This window comes from Labrus mixtus, chromosome 18 (assembly GCF_963584025.1).
Source record: "Labrus mixtus chromosome 18, fLabMix1.1, whole genome shotgun sequence".
Classification (NCBI taxonomy): domain Eukaryota; kingdom Metazoa; phylum Chordata; class Actinopteri; order Labriformes; family Labridae; genus Labrus; species Labrus mixtus.
The window spans coordinates 451,793-473,177 of record NC_083629.1 but is presented as its reverse complement, the minus strand read 5'-3'; the positions used below and the strand labels follow the sequence as shown (position 1 = coordinate 473,177).

Here is a 21,385-nt window from a genome sequence, read left to right as displayed (position 1 = left end):
CCAGGAGAATTGTAAAATGGTTTCACTGAAGTCATATGTTCACTCATTTCTGTTCCATTTGATTATGGCAGTTATATGTAATACAATCTTTATCTTTATATCAAGACAACTGCAGTTCCAGCCTCCCTTTGATTTATTCATAGAGACTAGTGTTTTAATAAAAAATAAAAGGTGTACTTCATGTCTGCTATCTCACAGCTTCTTTATTGATCCATCATAGTTAAGACTTATTTTAGAAATATAAGATGATTTTTCAAGCCAGCTATGTACCTTTTATAAGAGGGATACAAATAGACCGATTGAAATGCACCTTGGTGTGTGTGTTTTAAATTATTATTTATTCTCTACTTTTGACCAAACACCATCAGCTAAATGAACCCTAAATACAGGTATGTATGGCGAGTTAGAGGGCCCTATAATCATGATATGAATGGCTATAAGGCCTGTGTAACGGGTGTGCCTGTCCTGCTGAAGTTCTAAACTTCACTGGATGCACATCTGTTACTGGTCGTGATATCTGCGTTGTGTTCTGGTGTTGCGTTGAAAGAAGAAGTACTCGGACCACGATCTGCAACTGGTTTCTCATTTATTGTGAACCGTGCTGGCTGCTGCATCTGCACAAGTCAAAAAGAAATACAAAAGTCTCAGTAACATGCAGTCTCTCTCACACACACACGGGTCTCCAGTCCCCTTCTCTCAGTGAGCTTAGCGCGGACTGCCTTTTAATTTATACATGCAAATAATGCATTTTTAACAAATGTCAAATTCTGTTTTAAACATCATTAATGTCTTTAAATAAAATGTAACACTAAATGAAATGAAATTATTTCAATGCTAAATGCATTTGCAGCACATGAATTACAACCAGCATAATTATTTATGCAAACAGTGAACATATAAAACACACATAAAATGCACATACCTGCACAAGTCAAAAAGAAATACAAAAGTCTCAGTAACATGCAGTCTCTCTCTCACACGCGGGTCTCCAGTCCCCTGTTAGCAGATAAACACAAGGGAAACCCTGTAGAAACATGTGTCTGCTAATAAACTTCATAAAGTTAATTTACAAGTCTACATTTAAAACACAACTCTTCTGCATGTTCACCAACTTAAAGAGTAACCTCCAATTGCAAACTGCTGCATTTTACATTGTCTATAACAAGAAATAGTGCTAAACCATGAGCAGAACAAACTATCCTTACCTTCTCTCAGTGAGTTTAGCGTGGACTGAGAGAAGCACAACACATGACGTCACGCACACTGCGACCTCTTAAAGTGACAGTACAGGTATTAACAGTTGAACTTCAGTGAGCCACAAAACACACATTAAACATGTTAAAACGAATATTTCTTCAATGTTTATCAGGATTTGGTGAAGTTTCAAATATAAAATAATAATAATAATTTTAACCTGGTTACACCTGCTTGTCAACAAACTTAAATGATGTTTATAAAAATGACATAATGACATAACTGATGTTACAAATGATTATATACATTTTTGTGTAGAGCTGGTTGTTCCAACAAAGGAAATTTAAATTTACCCTAATAATAAATCATATGTCACTAGTGACATAAAGGCAGTCATAAATACAAGAAAAGTGGCTTTTAAAAATAAAAATCCTGGAGCACTAAAACTTGCAGAAAAAGAGTTGAGAATCAGACTGAGAGAAGCAAAAGTGGCACACAGACAGCTTCTTGAACAAGCCTTTAAAGCTAAAAACTCTAAAAGAGTGTGGGACACCATGAAAGCTATGACGGGCATGTCAACTCCAATCAAATCAATTGCGACAGACAATGAACTTAAATTTTCCAATGACCTTAACTCTTTTTTTACTAGATTTGAATCACAAGACGACCCTGCAAAATTCCCTGAAATACTCAGAACCATCATACCTGCAGCTTCAGACAGAATTATTATCACTGTTGAAGATGTAAGGAAAACATTTCAGGGTACAAATACAAAGAAAGCAGCGGGACCTGATAAGTGTAGCGGTTTTCTGCTAAAAAAAACTTTGCAGCTGAGTTGGCTCCAGTATGGCAACCAATTTTTCAGTCTTCAGTTGACACACACGAGGTCCCTATGTCATGGAAAACTTTGTACATAAACCCTTTACCTAAGATTCCATGTCCAAGGGATCATAAAGACTTCAGACCAATAGCTCTTACCTCAGTGATCATGAAATCTCTAGAAAGAATACTCCTCAAACATCTTGTTAGCGAAACAAATCACACACTTGATCCATACCAATTTGCTTATAAGCAAGGCTGTGGAACAGAGGATGCTGTTACCACTCTGGCCCATATCATCACCAAACATTTAGATAAGCCAAATACAAGAGCCCTCTTTCTAGACTTTTCATCAGCATCTTAGTATCAAAAATGATTCAACAAAAACTTAACCCCTACTTGACTCTTTGGTATGCTTCTTTTCTCACTAACAGAATCCAGTTTGTGAAGGTGAATAACACCCTTTCATCTGCTATCACAACTAATGTTGGCGCTCCCCAGGGTTGTGTGAGCTCAGCTGTGCTTTTCACTTTTTATACAGATGACTGTCGGTCTGATACACAAAATCAGTACACTCTGAAGTACTCTGACGATACAGCTCTGATTTCTCTGTTAAGTAACTCTGACGACCCTGGACTGCACCAACATGCTGTGAACAAAATGGTTATGTGGAGTGATAAACACGCTCTAGAGATCAATGCAAAGAAAACAGAGGAAATTGTATTTGGTTCACCGTCTGATGCTCATAAAGCTCCTATTCTCATTCATGATTAAAAAAATCAAGCAAGTGTCATCTTATAAATATCTGGGTATAATGATCGACCATCTGTTGTCCTGGAAAGATCACATCGATTACATCTGTAAAAAGACAAAACAAAGAATTGATTTCCTCCGCCGTCTGAGATCTTTTGGGGCGAGTCGACAGATTCTTCTTTTGTTCGTTACCTCTGTGATTCTAAGTGTCCTACAGTATTGTAACACCTCATGGTATATGTGTCTGTCCGCCACTCTGAAGTCTAAACTGCTCCAGCAGTTGAACATCTGCTCTAAGATTGTAGGCCAACCCATGCAAAGACTCTATGAATCGGCCTACAACAAAAGCATTTTAAGACTGGCTAACTGCATCGCCTCTGACCCTGACCACGCCCTGAACACAGAGTATGAACTATTACCATCAAACCGGAGATACAGGGTCCCACGTTTTAAGAAGGTCAGACTGAAACACTCTTTTGTTCACCAATCAATCCTAAAATTGAATGTGGAGCTGAATCCTCGACCAAAGCATGTTTAGGGCCTCTGGGCATTTGTTTGGCGTTTGAGTGTTGTTTCAAATGTTTGTATCTTGAGTGTTGTGCTGTGTCAAATGTTTGTATCTTTGTTTCCTGTCTTAATTGTTGTGACGCAAGGCAAATTTCAGACTACGTCTGACAATAAAGTATTATCTATCTATCTATCTATCTATCTATCAACCAGGAGATTGTTAAGTCTTACATATTTTAGACCTTAGTGCAGCTTTGAGATTTGATCATGAATTTTTAATCAACTCACAGAAACACTAAGGTGGATATCAATCAATCAATCAATCAATCAATTTTTATTTGTATAGCGTCAACTCATAACAAGTGTTATCTCGAGACACTTTACAAGAAGCAGGTAAAATACCTTACTCTTTTTCTGTTAACATTACAAAAGAGCAGGTAAAAAGACCTTACTCATTGTTATGTTACAAAAGAGCAGGTAAAAGACCTTACTCATTGTTATGTTACAAAGATCCGGCCTATCCATCATGAGCACTTTAGCAAAGCAGCAAAAGTTACAGTGGTAAGAAGAAAATTGCACTCAGTAGGCTACTGTGCTGTCTTAGAACTCACCTTTCTATTAGACCTTTGTCTTTGTCAATCCACCTCTCACAGGCAGACTGCTCATGAAAAGTCTGACAGCTCTCAATACACCATCCCATACATTTTTCTCTCTAAACTGTGCAGGCTCCCACTTAGACTTGTGTCTGAATAACTCTGCATTTCTCTCTATTGTAGGATAAACCATTGCTCTATTTAAGCTGCTACAATAAGGGTAAATGGACTTTAGCTTATTTAGCACTGTTCTAGTCTTTTGTATGGTAGCCGGTAGGGGTCACAAGCTCAGCAACTGATGGTGACCCCTACCGGCCACCGTACTTTTGACTACTCAAAGCACTTTTACACCGCATGTCACAACTACCCGTTCACACACTGATGTCAGAGGTTGATATTTCATTCCCAAACTCTCTCTCTTCTCATTTTCAGACTCTCCACTGTCCTCTCTGAACAAAAGCAATGAGCCCAAAATGAAATCTTAAAAAAAAAGGTGAAACATGTTTTTGTGACCTAAATGATCAGATAAAGAGTGCATGAGAGCCTCCCTTAAATTTGTATCAGGAATTAGCTTAGCTTAAAAAAGCTTGAATGCAGAGTGTGGAAGAAAGTTGTTATGATTGCAGTTTGTGAAAATGGGAGAAAATGGATTTTGAAGCCATGCTAGCAGCGTAGCCCAGGGTGCAGTTAACTCTGTTTCATGAAGTACAATAAGACACCAATAAGTCAGATTATTATTAATATGAATGTTTGCAGTGCTATTGTACCTGGAATAGGTGGGGAATAAGTCAAAATACCTACCTAGTTGTAGCAACATATATACAATACAGGAACAGATTCAGAAGACTTTACCAATCCAACACAGTTTTGTAAAGAACTTGGATCAGTCCATCTTCTTTTTCAAGATTCTGTTTTTGTAATGACCTCGTTTCTACTTGAGTAAATTATGTGTGTTATGCTATTTTCTAGAGTGGCAGAAGACTTTTAGTCTTAATTTGATCTATTTAAAAATAGTTTTTTAAGTAGTTTTTGTTTAAGTTAAGTAGTAATTAGATGTTGTGATCAATTAATCATTTAGCATCTGGACAGACAAATTCAATTATTCATGCACCCAATCCCCGTCTGGCAGTTTTTTTTTTGCCATCTAAAACAAGCCATGGTGTATCAGACATTCTGCTTTTCTGAAGAGCTATTTTTTTTTTGTAAGAAAATCCTCAGCAAAAAAGTGGTGTGCCAATTTGCAAAGACAGTCTGAAAAAAATCTAAGAAAGTATTCTGTAAAACCTTCGCTGAATTTAAGAGGAACCTTGCCCTCTAATTGTCTGCAGAGGATTACTTTCTGATGAGTTAACAACTTTAACAAAAAAAGGTTGTAAAGTCAGAGAAAGATAGACGCTGAATGAATCTGCAGCAGTGTCTTTAATGCACAGCAAAGAATTCAGCCACATAAAGGCTATATGCAAATATATAGAGGATTTTAAAAAGGGAGTTTGACAACTTGAACTAGGATAGCCCCTTAATTCTGGGTATTGTTCAAAATCCAGATTATTTAAAAAATGTATTAACTCACGTCCTCTAGAGGAAAACTTTAAAAATGACCTATATGTAAAATGTTTCCAGTTTGCTCTAAAGAACTCTGGCCTTGAAACAAATCTGGTATGTAACACAAAATCCTGGAAAAGTTAGCATTTTCAGATAACATGAGAATTTTTTTTTTTTTAAAGCATCACAGAAGTTCAAAATAAAAGAGAGTGAGGTCTAGTAATCTATCAACATGATACAAGTTTATGTTACACAAACTGATATGTTGCTGGTGTAACTAAAAGCTAATCTTCCTCATCTTGCCCCTAGTTTTATCTTACAACAAAGTTCAGACAGACAGAAGCGTGGAGGTACTATTCAGCATGAAGTGAGACAGTGAACAAGTCTGAGTTTTTTAAACTAATTTTCTTGAGTTGGCCCGATCACATAATCCCTTGAACTTTATTATAAGCCTTTGTCAAAAACGTATCAAAGCATTTACTGGTAATACTTTTTTAACCAATACAATACAATGAGGAAGGAGTGTCTGTCTCTTTCATGGTAAACAGCACTGAGTTTAGTATTTACAACAGAGATAATTACATAGGTTGCAATAAGGTCCTTGTTGTGAATTGCAGATGATGTGTTGCAATGTTAAGTCGGCAGACTATTTGACTTATCTTGTAAAAGCAAATTAAATAATTTGAAGTTCATTGAAAAGTAGCTCCCTTTATTAAAAGTACTTTTGATCAAAAATGCTGCCTCAGTCTACTGGTTCTGTTTAGTATAGCTTTTTAAATGAAGACAGAAGTGAACTTAAAAATGCAGGTTAAAAAAGATGATCACTATTCACTGGATGCACCTCTGTATAGGCTTTAAACAAGTTTTTTTTTTTAAAGTATGTGTAGTAATCATAAATGGAGGCATATGTTTTCTATGGCATTATACAAATGTGTTGTCTTCATTCTTTGAGTGGATAGTGTGTGGTAAACAATGTTTGCTTCTTGCTGTGGCTGTTTTTGCCTTTACGGCTCATTGCAGCTCTGCTCTGCCTCTGGAACTGTTAGATGAACTTAAACTCAAGGCTACACACTACATTCAACAATAAAAAATACATCAAAAGTACATCAATGATTAAAAATAAAACCACCTCTCAGGTGTTTGAGAGCAACTTTTTATAACCTCAGTTTATTAGAAACATATTTTGAACACGTCTATAGGCTGCATCTAAAAGCAAACTTCTGATGGTTGCAAAGCCTCAGACCACTTGTGTCAGTGGTAGAACTTGCTCACAAAATCTTTTCTGACACATCTGCCCTCCTTTAGGAAATATCCCATGTCCACATAACTCAATGTGTGCCAGGTTCCAAAGATGTACATGCTCAAGGAGGTAGCAATTTATAACTCCAAGATGTTCATGCTGATATTTTGTTTCTGCCAGAGGAAGCACTGACTCCATGGCAATGTTCTACATCCCACCTCTCCAGTGCTGCAAATGACAAGTTATGATACACAAACAAATAAACAAAAAAATATCCACACCTCATGCTGATACTGCCGTTCTAAGGTTTTAGGATTATAATAACAGAGCAGTGAATAGTTCATGTCCTGTGGTTTGACGCAGGAATGGTTAATAAGAGGACAGGCAGCAGGTGGAGAGACAGATGAGCAGCAGCAGAGGAGCCACTGAGCTGACAGGCTGAGACATCCAGAGAAGAATTACAACGATCGCCGTTTCTATTTCTGCCCTCTTATCAGGCAACATTGTTCATTTCATCATATAGGGGATATTTTAAAGTCATGGTTTCTCAGCCTTCCTCCCCCGTTTACTGGGATGCCGGCGACAAACACTTGCAGTCTGTGGCTGGGTGAAGGACTTGAGAAACTCCCCGTCGAAGTCAGCGGACAGAGCAAGCGGTTTAACGGGAAATGAATGAAACCGGGGAACATCAACCGGAGCTGATCGAGCGAGTCGACAGCCTTAAGGGTTCAACTTCGGCAAGTAAAGCATTCATTAAACATGAAATAGCATGGATGTAGCCTGGATCAGGTCACTTCACCACCATCCAATGCAGTGTTATATGCGTAGTGGCAGGTAGGCTATGAGAGCACATCATAGGCTGCATGCAGTTTGTTATTTGATGAAGAAGATACAGACTCTTTAAAAACGGAATGTTCACATTATGACTCATGATAAGTTTAGGGATAGGCTATATATTTTAAGATAGATGGGGTTTCTGCGCATGTCACAATATTAATAGCAACATTTGGTGTTTGTAACTGAAAATACGTTGCCTATAACTTTGAATAAAGGGCGCATAGCCTACTCTATCATTTGTAATTTGCTTCTTTATCGACCTACGTGTGCTTAGCTGCAAGTTTAGAACAATATTTGCTGAAAAAACGGCGTTGCTTAGTTTATCATTTTCCATTACGTATGCCGAATCCAATGGGGGACTTTACGAATTCCCCAAAACCCCTTTGTCCTGCTGACAAATGCATTTAAACTGACATAGAAGCAGGTTCAATTAAACTTATTGGTTTTTTGATTGCATACGCGTATTGCGTGGGCCAGTTGTATTAATTGAAGCGTGGTTTGATGGTTTGAGTGGTTGATCTTGATAGGCTACCTTTGTGATAGGCTATGCTTATTATTGTTTGTAGGCTACCATTATTTTCAGTTGACAGGGCATTCAGTTGATCTGGGATTTCTTAAGGAATTGTTTTTTATCAATTGATGTAACAAAAAAGACAGAAATTAAACACACATTTTGTTAGTTTTCTGAATAGCCTTGATTCAGTTTTCTATGTTTATGTGAAATTGTGGTTTTGTTGGAACATATATCCACCTGGGATTTAGCCCTGATATTTCCTCCATGCCAGCACCTTGAATTTCATCACTTCTGTGAGTCTTGCTTTGTGAGCACTTTTTGTTCAGAAAGCATTTCTTTCAAAACGGGATACCTACGCCTTGGGGGAGAGACGTCTGCTTGAATTTACTCAGTGTTCAGTTTTCACACTTCTCCATTTACCAGACTGAGCGCTAAAACTATACAGTAAGCAGAGTTTCTTTGTTTCAATAGGTTCTGTGGATAAATCAGTATCTGCATGGCTTTGAATCAACCCTGAGTGTTAAGTTAGTTTCTGTTTGCAAGTCCTTGACCAATAGTTAACCCGAAAGGCTTTAGTTATGCAAGTTAGAGGGTTGAATAAACATATACAAGATAAAACTGGTGGGTCATCAGTAGCCTATTGGTTAGAGTGCGTGTGATGTTTGTAAATCTGTTTCTTGATGACCCTGATGAACGCCACGAGTCGAAACGCGTCGGTCTAAATTGTTAATAAAGTTGATCTTCATACTACAAGTGTTGCTGGAACATTTTGACCTCTTCTGTGCGTGCCCCATATGCAGAAGCTGTGGACCTCCAAGCGGGTGGCCCGGGTTCAAATCCGACCTAAGGCTCCTTTCCCTTATGCCATTCCCCACTCTCTCTCCCTGATTTCTGACTCTATCTGCTGTCCTATCTCAAAGTAAAGGCTCATAAAGCCCCCAAATAAACCTTTGAAAAAGATAAAAAATGGTTAAATATTGATTTGTCTTGCTGTCGAATCTTCATGTATTGTATTTGCACTGCACACCCACCTCATGCTTTTTTTCCCCAAAGGATGTCTTGTAGTTTTAAGGGCAGAATTTCTGTATTCTTGACTTCCTGCTTTCAGTCTTCAAATTTATGTCAACTCTCATTTACTGGTTGTACTGGCCTCATGTTTTAGTCTGTTGCCCTTGGAATTGGCTTGTAGTCAAATTGTGTTAGCATAAAACCCTTTTAAATGGATCCTCAGTTTGGCTCTTTTAATGCAGATGAACTGAGATTTCAATAAGAAGGCAGCAGTAGAAACATATATCTGTCTACAGCATAAGCAATAGTGTGCAATGTGTTTGAATTTTATGTCATTGTATACTGTAAGTGAACCAGACAGGCATCATTTCTACCTTCCCTTTTGTAACTTATTGTAAATCTGTTACCAAGTGTGTTAAGATATCCCTAAGTTGGTATTGACTCTAACTAGGTTACACAATTTAGTTGTACATTAATACTTAGTTTGCACATTAATACTTAGTTTGCTTAATTTATTTATTTGGGATAATTTGCACGGTGGCCCACAAGAGAGTAAGAAAAAGTGGGCAGCTAATTCATAAATAATGCAAATTTAAAAAACTGAATTCATTAACAGCAAACATGCTGCTAGTCAATGTCACACAAAAATTCAACAAACATTAGAGGAAACTAAAGGCTCGCTCACACTAGCAAAGTTTAGATCAAGCACGATTGCACCCCCTCCCCATTCCCCGCTGGCCTGCACTCACACTGCTCCAGGACTAACCGGGCCTCAGCATGGTTACCTCTTAAGGTCGTAAAACAACACATGTCTGTACGTAGCCTAGTTACTGCATGAAGTGTGCTTAGTTTACAAGACAGGCGGACTCGAAAAAATATAAAGAACAAAAAAAAGACAGGCTGTCAGGTCCACGTCCACACCTCGGAGAAAAAGAAAGCTGACTTTGTGTCTTATATTGTGTCATGTTAGTCAGATACAGCCATAAAACTTCTGGATTTCTCCATAATGAAAGCTGTCCATGCTGTGTACCCGTGCTTGTGCTCCTGCATGAACTGTACCGTGCTGAAGCACACCTCTTTGAAGCGTGTCAGGGCGGAGGAAGTGTACCGTGCCTGAGCACTCACACTAGTCATAGAACTGGACTTTAGGGGTGAAGTGTGCTTGGGCACAGTACAGATTGCCTATAGTTTGAGTGCGCCCTAAGAGGAAAAGCTTTCTATAAGACATGAGAGAGAGAGGCAAAACATGCTGTGAATACTGACTGATCGGACCAGGTAATAATAGACTTTGCTAAACGATGAGATTTTAGGTTTGAAGTGTTCAAGTTTCTGTTTGTGCCAATTTGAACTGTGACAGCTGTTTGAGATTTAGTCTTAGTCTTTGGACGGAAATGTTCATTAGTTTAGTCACAATTCAGTCATTTTTACCCTCCAGTGTTTTGTTCTAGTTTATGTCGACAATAACTCAACATTTTTTATTCCAGTTTAGTCAATTAAAAGTAGGGCCAAATCGATATGAGGGGGCCAACATTGATATTGGGGAGAGGAAAAATGATCCATCGATATCCTTTTAGATCTATGTTCAATCTGTAGGGATAGGTAGATCTGCAGAACGAACACTTGTGGAAAAAGATATATGATGAAGACATGAGGGTCACACAACTGGAAAGTAACTTCACATGTATGTGCATCACTGCTTCACACTGGAGAGTGATGCTTGTTGTAATCCATATAGCGCCCTCTGCTGGTGAAAGAGAACTGCTAGTGTTATACAATGATGCCCAAATGAAATGCTGTTTGACTGGTGAATAAATCTAGTGATATCAGTGATATTTCTGCAACAACATTTGCTGATACTGATAGGCCTGGATATGCTAATATTGGCCGATATTATCGGCTGGCCCATTAATCGGTAGGGCTCTAATAAAAGTAATCATTAAGCCTTTTTCGCTCTTTTAAAATTATTCAATTTGCCTAATACAGGTATCAGAAACTGATGAGAGGTCTTATTAGCGTTTTTTCTAAACTCATAAACGCATTAAAAAAAACTTAAACACTTAAAGCATTCAAATGTAACATATTGTTAATGCAGTCTTTTATTCTGAAACACCCAAGGAACATATTACTGCATTATAATTACTTGAAGTATTTAAAACATATTGATATACTTTGAATTGACTTATACTTGTTGGAATATTTTCACAGTGCTGTAAGGGTACGTCTACCCCTGTCATGTTATCTAAAGATTGATGTAGTTTGACACAGTTAAACAATTTCTTCCTTTACTTTTTTCAATTTTTAGAAAGAATAAACTAAATCATTATGTACAGGTATCATTACTTGTCAGATGGCTTGACCGTAATCTCCATATGGCAAATTAACTAATGCCTGGAAGTCTGGGAACCCATGAGGGCTGTTAACAGACTCCAATGTTTTATCATAGATCAAGCTTTTTTAAAGCTCATAATGAGTCCCAGTAGGAAGTGCAAGGACACATAAGTTATACAGTATTATGCACAGTCATATTCAATTATTCAGCTACAAAACCAGGCAGTAATTAGAGGTTTATGTGGATGGCTTTGAATGTGTCATGAGAGTGTATAGTAACATACATTCTGATACATCAAAATAAGGTTGCAACTGTCAGTCTGGGATCTCAACTGAAATGTTTCCTAATTCAGTAGAAGGATACTCTGCATTTTAATAACCCCAATGTGTCATTAGCATATTTATTTAGATCCAAAGCAGAACACTTGTGCATTTTAATGACCCCATTTATTTCCATGTCTGATATGATTGTGAAGCTTGTCCCATTACCGGATTGTTGTGAACACTTTCATCAGACACTGAACGTAAACAAGATTAATCCTTCAAATTGGAATAAAAAGATTCATGGAAATATTGAATGTCTTAAAGTTGTTCCTACATTCGCCCCAAATCATGAAGTACTAACAAGAACACAAAATCACTGCTTATACCCAATATCATTCATTATTTGATTTTGTCTGTATGTGGTATGTTTGAGAGAGAGACACACAAACAATGAAAATAATATGCATTATAAGCAAATGTATTTTTTTTAACTGTGGCATTAGTATCCAGCAGTTCAAATGATTCACAGGCTGTCTGTTTTAGTTGAGACACTGACATGAATGTGTTGTTTCTGGCTGTGGCTCAGTTGGCAGAGTCGTTGTCGTCTCTCAATCAGAAAGTTGGGGGTTTGATCCCCAGCTCCTGCAGCCACATGTCTGGTGTGTCCTTTGGAAGGCTAAGTTACTCCTCCACAGTATTGGTGTTTACAGTATATGTTTTTTGGGAGTTGTTGGCCTACTCAGAGATTGTATGCACCAATGATTTTTTATGATACTTAAAATGCAGAAAAAATTGCAGAAAATCCTTTAAAATGTAATAAGCTGAAAATATAAAATAATTTCAATATTTGCAAATGTAATACATACAAATCTGCTTTTCCACAAGTTGAATGAACAAAAATAATATGTTTTGCTATCTAATTAATATTCCCGAAATTCCATATTAGAATATGCAGAAACACAAAGGCAGTCCTAAACATGGAACATTTTTTATCTGACAACTGCGTTCTTTTTTCTGTATTCAAAGCCAACAGTCTTGTCCTGTTTCTTAACTTTTGAGTGTCACTTTATGTAAAGCTATGCAGTTCAAAGCATGCAATCATTTTTTTTTCAATTACACACAAATTCAGACTCTCATAATGTCAAGCAAAACTAATGAACCAAAACATTGAGAAAAGAGGATTAACATGTTCATTGAGTACAGAATCGCTCAGCTTTGTAAATGCTCCTCTCACTTCTTACAGACAAAATCTGGGATTGCTTTGATGTACAATGAGGAGACCAACAATACCTATGATGTCTGCCTAAAACTGACCAAAGAGGTATTAACCATTCAGAAGATGGATGTGGTTTGCACAAGTGGAAGTGAACCCCAAGTAAATGTAAGTTTGCCAGAGACTTGCATTTACTCCAGAATACTGTTTCAATGTTCATGATTTCTTTTTGCCAATAAGAAACTCCCACTTTCTAAAGCACAGAACTGTTGTACTACGAAGACAGGCTTCTGGCAGTCTGGGCTTAAGCATCAAAGTAAGCAGATACTACTTTTATTATGGAGAGAATAAAGTGGATATGAAAAGGTTCTGGGTTACAGAGATGAGAAATCAGTTTTTCCAGAGAATTTCACAACAGACTTTCAACAATGTGGTTTTTTTTCTGTTTTATCTCTCCTTCTTCTCAGGGAGGGGCAGAGCACAAAGTGCCTGTGGTTATTTCAAAGATTTTCAAAGATCAAGTAGGTAAGAAAGTGTACTTTCAAACTACTCCAATTTGGTATTTGGGAAATATTTTGAATCCAACATGAAATGCAATTAACCAGGTTATTACTGACTTTGTGTCTTATTTTGAGTCATGTTAGTCAGATACAGCCATAAAACTTCTGGATTTCTCCATAATGAAGGCTGTCCACACTGTGTACCCGTGCTTGTGCTCCTGCATGAACTGTACCGTGCTGAAGCACACCATTTGAATGTTCAGCTTTTTCATTTTGTTATTCAATTATCTCTGAGTTAAAAAGAAAAAGACAAAAATAACGTAAAGCTGTAGAGCTACTTCTTTTCCCATTAATTAATTGTAGGTGTTGGTTTTAGATTTGTGGTCTAAAATAACCCTAAAGGCATCACCCATGCTGTTTTTTTAGCTGTTTGAAACACAGGAGATATAAACTATACTGAGTACTTCTCAGTATGATTAAAGCAGACTTCACTGGCACATGCACCAAAAACTGAGCTGATAAGATCTCTTTTATGTGAAATGATTAAACTAAATGAAACACTGCATTGAACAGTGGCTGGAGGGGCTTTACAAACTAGAAAGCCTTGCAGATGAGAAGTGAAGGGTCTTCAAAAAGTTCAACCAGGTCATGTCACCTTTTTGACACAAACGTAATACATATACCATTATGCACACTCAGGGGTAACTGATGGACTTAGAAGCTAAAGGTTTGAAATCTAATGCATTGTTTTCTATAATCCTTACTTTGTTAATAGGTGTGCAAGTTTCTTTCCCTCAGTAAAGAAACCAAAGTGGTAAACAGTGATTGGATTTAATAATGTGACCATTCTGCCAGCTAGATGGAGGAGAGTGTGCACACATATCTCTTGATACCTCCTCTAAAATTAGACTTTATATCTGTCTTTATATCCCTTGGGAAAAGAGCTTTCATTGTTTCCCCTGCAAATTAGTTTGTATCCCGATTAGATTTATGTTCTTCCTCTGAACTGTAGGATGTTGTCAGGGACATTGATTGCTATTTCGTCACCAGTACCAAGTTTGAAATGATCAATTATTTCCCAGTGTTGTCATTAACCTCTGATACTTGACATCTGACCCCTGCAGCCGATCAGACTGGGAAGCTATTCGTTGGGGATGCTGTGTTGCAGGTTGGTACATCAGTTTGTGACTTGCATGATTTGAAGTTGACTCAAGTCAATGCCAAGAGAAGAAACTTTTGAATCTTTATTTCACATTCCTACTCCAATTAAAATTCCTGTGGTAGTTAATTTATGAAGTCACCAAAAAAGAACAATTTCTGTTCATTAAAATACTAATACAGCACATCAGCCTTTCCCAAACTTAAGACTGTCGCGGCCCGCTTTGAAATACAAAATTATTTTGGGGTCCATAATTTTTTTTTTATGACTACAGCTATAACTTTCAGTAAGGGTAAATGATTGGACATTACAGCATGATATTATAGACACAAAGTTTACTGAACAATATACCATGAATAGTCATGACACGCCTTACTAATCACTTAGAGGGTTGACTCATGGTAAATCATCATTATTGTGATATTTCTTTTATTTTTAAAATTGGTGGAGGGCTTTTTGCGGCCCACCTGCAGTACCCACACGGCCCACCAGGGGGGCGCGGCCCACACTTTGGGAAGCACTGCAATACATAAATACAAAGATCCTATTAGTTGGAAATTGTTGAGGTAATTAGTAACAACTTGACTTCACACAAGAAATATTCAGAAGACTGATATGTCTTAAGTTGAAGAAAGTTTATATGTACAAGAATGCTCTGGAGGAGAGATGGAGTAACAAAACATGTCTGGTAGGGTGTCTTGCCATCCCAATTCTGCCAAACTCTTCCTCAGGCTCTTCATATACAAAATACGTTATTGATGCCTGGGTCATATTGACCCCCCTAAACTAGTCTGTGACGGCTAGGACACTAAGGCTGCCAAACATGCAGATATGAGGGACCCTTGGCACACTAAGCTGTCCTTGCTTCTCTAGTCACAGCTGAACTCTATCAGGTCTGACTGACATCAGAGAACAGTGAATAAAGAAAATGATGTCTGTACATTTCAATCTAAACAGGGACAGACATTCCACCACAGAAATTATACAAAGTTCAATTGAAGTTATCCGTTAGGTTTATTGGATTTTTAGAAAATAATATCAAGTGGATTCATTGGAAGCCAAGCAATATTATTGATCATAAGCTAAGATATTATGAATTATGTTATTATTTGAATAACTTCTGATTCAAACAAAAAATAATCCAATAGTTCACTATTGGATTATTTTTTGCCATGACCTGTTTGAATCGTCACGCTGCAGAGGATTGCATTCATTTTGAGCCATTGCAGGCAAATCAAGGGTTGGTTAAAATGCTTTCTTTTTTAATGTGAATAAAATCAATAGATAACAGCTATAACCTCAGCCCCTGAGAAGTTTAACACAAGACGCAGACATGCAAACCACCCCACCCCTACCCCAAAGGAGTCGGTCGTTTTGTGGGTCTTTTCTTTGTGATTGTTTGTTGTGTTAAAGGTATCGGGCATACGACTTTTTGTCGTAAAATGTATGACCTTGTTGTAGTTTTCTGTGTATTTGTGTTGTCTCTATTGAGTTCCTTTAAATGCCTCTGTTGTTTTTTAAATCTTTTATTGAAAAGCAATGTTTAGATATGAATTAAGTGTACACTTCTCCGCAATATATTTATGTTCTTGCCTTTCCATTCTCTCTGTTGATTTCTTTAGGTCAATGGCATAAATGTAGAGCCTTGTACTCATGACGAAGTTGTGAGTATATTTGTTATTAGCTGTTGTAAAAGCCAATACCCTCTTTATCCATCCATTGCTGTTCCATCCTTCTTCCCGGTATACCAGCAAATCCCAGAGGCTTTCAAAATGAAGATTCTATTTTCTGTGTTGTTTTCTTGGCAGGTTGCTGTTTTTGTTCCAAGTTGAAGCAATGACAAATCAAAAAATATTGAGAAGAAGGAGATTTGTACCAAATGTGACACAAAAAGGAGCTAATGGTTGACAGCAGTTTTATTCATGTCCCGTTTTAACAACTCAATTTTATTTTCAAATAATGTTTCTTGCTTTGTTGTGTATCCCTTCAGCCCCCCTGCACACACCCATACCCACAATCTTGCCTAGTCTGTCATTTCTTTCTCCTTGTGAAGCCTCATCAGCCGTTCCCTACATTCACCTCAGGAGCGTCAACACACATAATGAGCTGTTTCTCTTCAGAACTAAATGCAGTGCTTTTAATGAAAGGCTGTCACGCTCACACCAGATGCTAAGGCTAAAGTGACAAGGGCTACTACAAATGTTGGAGAGGATATTTAAGGATCAGATCTGAGGCTGGGATGCATTTGGGGTTGTTAGAGGTGACAGATTTGCTTTTTCATTAGACCTTGCCTTACATGAAATTAAAAAGGGTACAATTAGTACTTAAATCTTTTACTTCTCTGAAGGAACAATATGGCATATCTCAGAATCAATTCTGGCAGTATCTCCAAATAAGACATTTACTCAACCAGGCTGTTCCAGACCCTCGGGTGACTCTCTCAAAACCTGATATTCTTAAGGAGATACTTTATGCCTTTGGTAAGGGTAAGGAAGCCTCGAAATACTACTCTGCTTTGCTGGACAGGTCGGGAGATCACACAGGGAGCCTCAGGCAGACATGGGAGACTGACCTTAATAAGTTATTTAGTGATGATGAATGGAGTTCTATTCTGCAAAATCCCCCAAAATCTTCTGGAGATTAAGACCAGGTTAATACAATTTAAAATTCTAAATAGAGTTTATTGGACCCCTGCAAAATTAAATAAAGCGGGGTTAATGTAATGGTGGACAGCAATCCATGAGAACATTAAATCGGTCGTGGGGCAGGACATTCCATTCATACCTAGCCTATACATACTGGGGGACTCTACACCTTTAAGCGGGATCCCTCGATCTCAGGCGGGGTGGATCCATACGGCCATCATGCTGGGCTGGAAGCTCCTAGTTAGAGAATGGAAGGCGGCAGAACTCCCTCCGTCCAGCCTTTGGTTCAGTCAATTAAGTATAGTGGCAGCCTTTGATGAATTAACATATAGGATGGTAGACCGATTAGACTTATTCATTGCTAAATGGGGAAAATATATTAATGTTGTCACAGGATCTTAACTTCTCTGCTAAACAGCAGTCATCACTTCTCTCTTTTGACTGGAAATTATTAGCAGCGTGCCGCTGATCCACTAAGCCTAGCAGGCTTGACACATCTTGGTTTGGTGATGTAGGCTGACAGACCCCTGTAAATCTTATGGAAACACAATTTTCTGTAAAAGGTGGACAACTTAACACTTCCATGCAGCATAATCTGAAACAATCATGTTGTGGTTGTGGAATTTTGTTATTTTTAATTTTTACGTTTTTATTTATTTACATATATTTTATTCATCCTGCTTTATTCCTGCATTTAATTTAAGTTAATTATAATTTTTGTTTGACAGGTCTGTTTTTTTTTTGTCTTGCATTGATAGTATTACCCTTGTTGGGTATTGTTCTATATCATTTGTTGCCTGATATTGTACTGTTGTAAAACAATTTGAAAAACAATAAAAATGTTGGTCATAAAAAAAAAAATAAAAAAAAAGGGTACAATTAAAAGCAATCCTAGATACCTTTTCAGCACTGTAGCCAGGCTGACAGAGAGTCATGGCTCCATTGAGCCTTGTATTCCTTTAGCCCTCAGCAGTAATGATTTCCTGAGCTTTTTCAACAACAAAGTTCTAGACATCAGAGACAAAATTGGTAACCTCCTGCCCTTACCTGGTGCAGATACGTCTGATACGGCAGAGACAGTTCCAGGACCAGATATTAGTCTCGACTGTTTTTCTCCAATCGACCTTTCAGAGCTATATTCCATTTTTTCTGCATCAAAACCGTCAACCTGTCTTTTAGACCCAATCCCAACCAAGCTGTTTAAGGAGGTCTTTCCCTTAGTTAGCAACTCTATATTAGATATGATCAATTCGTCTATACTGACAAGCTACGTACCACAGGCATTTAAAGTAGTGGTAATCAAACCTCTACTTAAAAAGCCTACTCTAGATTCAGGAACTCTAGCTAACTATAGGCCTATATCCAACCTTCCTTTTATCTCAAAGATCCTGGAGAAGGTGGTAGCTAAACAGCTGTGTGACTTTCTCCATGACAACAGTTTATTTGAAGAGTTCCAGTCAGGATTTAGAGTCCACCATAGCACTGAGACTGCACTAGTTAAAGTTACAAACGATCTACTTCTAGCCTCAGACAGGGGACTTCTGTCTGTGCTCGTCTTGTTAGATCTTAGTGCTGCTTTTGACACCATTGACCATCAGATCCTATAATACAGACTAGAACATTTACTTGGAATTACAGGGACTGCTTTAAGTTGGTTTGAATCCTACTTATCAGACCGATCTCAGTTTGTACATGTTAATGATACAGTGTTTCCCCTAGGTTTACAGCGTTGGGGGGGGGGTACAAGCCGACATGCCGACACGATGACACAAACACTTGAAGGAATCTTGGTGTTCATGTGTTACTTTTAATGACAGCTGTCCTTTTCTATCGGAAAGGTATCCTTAAATGACTTCTTTCCCTGATTTCCAACTCTATCCACTATCCTATCTCTACAATAAAGGCACAAAAAGCCCAAAAATAAATCTTAAAAAAAAAAAAACCTTACTTATTTGTATAGCGTCAACTCATAGGATTGTTCTGGCAGGCCGTCAACCAACGATCTTGAGGAGCCTATATGGTAGGGGAAACACTCTGATAAGTCCTCTATGCACTCCAAAGGTTCAGTGCTTGGACCGATTCTCTTTACATTATACAGTATATGCTTCCTCTGGGTAATATAGAGAACAAACCATATGACGTATTTTTGTAGGCCAACCCGGAATTAGCATTGCCATGGGGTCTAACGAGAATTCGCCTATGGTTTTTTGCATTGGATTTTGGATCATTGCAGAAAATAAGCTCTGTGGTAAGCTCTTATATTGTCGGCTTTTTGTTTTGTCAGCCATCACTTTTCTGCAGCATGATAAAATTGAAACAATGGATTTTAAATTCTGTCTTTTATTACTCATGCATCTATATTGCTGTTTATCCATGTCTACTGCAAATGTCAGTTTTGATGTCTGTTTTACAGTGTTTTTGTATCACATGTATTATTTCCAAAAAGCCTAAACAGGGTCAAGGACTGCAAATTAGCCATGGCTAGAAGTCCATACATTTTGGCATATGTAACAATGCCAACATGTATGGTCCTCGACAAATAAACTGAAAATAAATAAAAGGCACTTCTATTATGCTTTACCGTATCATTATCCTCTTTAATCATCTTGTGATATTTTGTATATTTTCATGTGGCTTATTTTATTTATATTAGATTAAAATGTGTAATACATCATGTCTCATGATATTTCTCTCTTTTTCCCCCAAAGGTTCACCTGCTGCGCACTGCTGGAGATGAGGTCACCATCACTGTTCGGTACCTGCGAGAAGTTCCATCTTTCCTAAAATTGCCTCTAGGTTAGAGTTCAATAGTGTTAACACTAACAATTAATGCAATTTAATCAAGCGATAAAGCAATTTTATCATGCAGAGTTGCCTGAGCCAAGCAGAGTAAGTGTTGTGATCCCCTGCTAGTGACCATCAGCAGCTTGAAAAGATGAAAGAAAGACTCTGAAAAAAAGAACATCCCTGGGTTGCACCAGCTTTATGTAAGATCACACAAGAAGCCTAGTTTGAACATCATTTATAAATTAGGAAAGGGTTTACACCCAACTATCATTGAGGGTGTTGCACAAACTGAGATTGTTCCAACGTAGGCAGAATTCAAAACTCAAATCTTACTCCGAGCTCTTAGTAGAAGCAAAGTCCTCTGTAAAATATAGGTTTCACAGTGGATCTTAAAAGATCCCACTGTTTGGAATGGGCAATGAATACTCTGTGTTAATTTACATCCCCCAGAAATATATAATGACTTTGTTTTTAATTGTTTTTTTCTCCATAAGCAGAGGTACTGTAACTTCATCTGTTAAATGAAGGGTACAGTTAAATTAACTTGGTAGTCAATTTAATTTGACTAATTTAACTTTTTAGTTGAAGATTTCACCACTCAATGTCACTTGATGTTTTACTCTGGCTGTAGATTAAGGAAGTTGGCTTTATCACCTAACCATAAAGCTTTGTCATATTAAACATACATTTTCATATATAGCAGTTTAAATAAATCCAGCCTTGAAAATTGGACAATGAATATTATTTTGTTGCCTGTTGTTCCACTGGTTCAAGTCCATTTGTCTTTGAGCCATCCTTTGTTCTTTCATGACAGAAATCACAAACAGGACCTGCTTATTGATGGTAACCAAATCAGGAAGCAGGTCTTCTATCATCAAGCCAATTTCATATCAATGCAGAAGCATTTTGTTTGTTTTGGATGCTGTATATCTTGAAAACAAAGCACTAGAATGAAGTAAAAAAAAAAAAACCTCCAATTTTACACTTTGGATGCAACCATGGCTTGGTTGTTACTCTAATTCATTTTGATCCATTCATAAAAATCAGACACATGTAATGAAGGTCTAACTAAATGTAAAGTTATTACTCAGGACCTTTGAATAATGCAGTGATTCTATTTATCAGGTTCTCCTGGACTGTCCACTGATCACAGCCGGGTGTCCTGTCCTCTTTATGACATGGGCCTACACTTAAATGGAAATGGAAACTGCATAGTAAGAAAAAACTATTTGATTAATGTATAATGTTGATTTAATTGTGTTTGAATTATTTACAATATAGGGTTGTGCTTGTAAAACATCACAACTATGCCGTATACCTTTGTTAAACAGCTGTACTGAATTAAATCATTTACACATTCTGTGCAGACATATGAGCCTAATGGGCTGTCTGGACTTTGTAGCGTATTCTTTTACACATGTTAAAATCTCACTGGAGTGATGGATGTATTTATTGACTTTGTGTATTGTGATTGTTTTGTCT

The 21,385-nt window shown here is 37.5% G+C and overlaps 1 protein-coding gene across 1 annotated transcript in view; it reads left to right on the top strand.

Moving 5' to 3' along the window:
* The first annotated feature begins 7,067 nt into the window (after positions 1–7,067).
* The window catches only part of sntg2 (syntrophin, gamma 2), a 38,815-nt gene continuing 24,497 nt past the window's right edge, over positions 7,068–21,385 (top strand). Inside the window, exons 1-8 of the mRNA XM_061062879.1 lie at positions 7,068–7,385; positions 12,843–12,980; positions 13,072–13,128; positions 13,280–13,337; positions 14,437–14,480; positions 16,094–16,135; positions 19,825–19,912; positions 21,029–21,117. Of these exons, the coding sequence (XP_060918862.1) occupies positions 7,317–7,385; positions 12,843–12,980; positions 13,072–13,128; positions 13,280–13,337; positions 14,437–14,480; positions 16,094–16,135; positions 19,825–19,912; positions 21,029–21,117 (585 nt within the window). The 5' untranslated portion in view covers positions 7,068–7,316. The remainder of the gene's footprint in view (positions 7,386–12,842; positions 12,981–13,071; positions 13,129–13,279; positions 13,338–14,436; positions 14,481–16,093; positions 16,136–19,824; positions 19,913–21,028; positions 21,118–21,385) is intronic.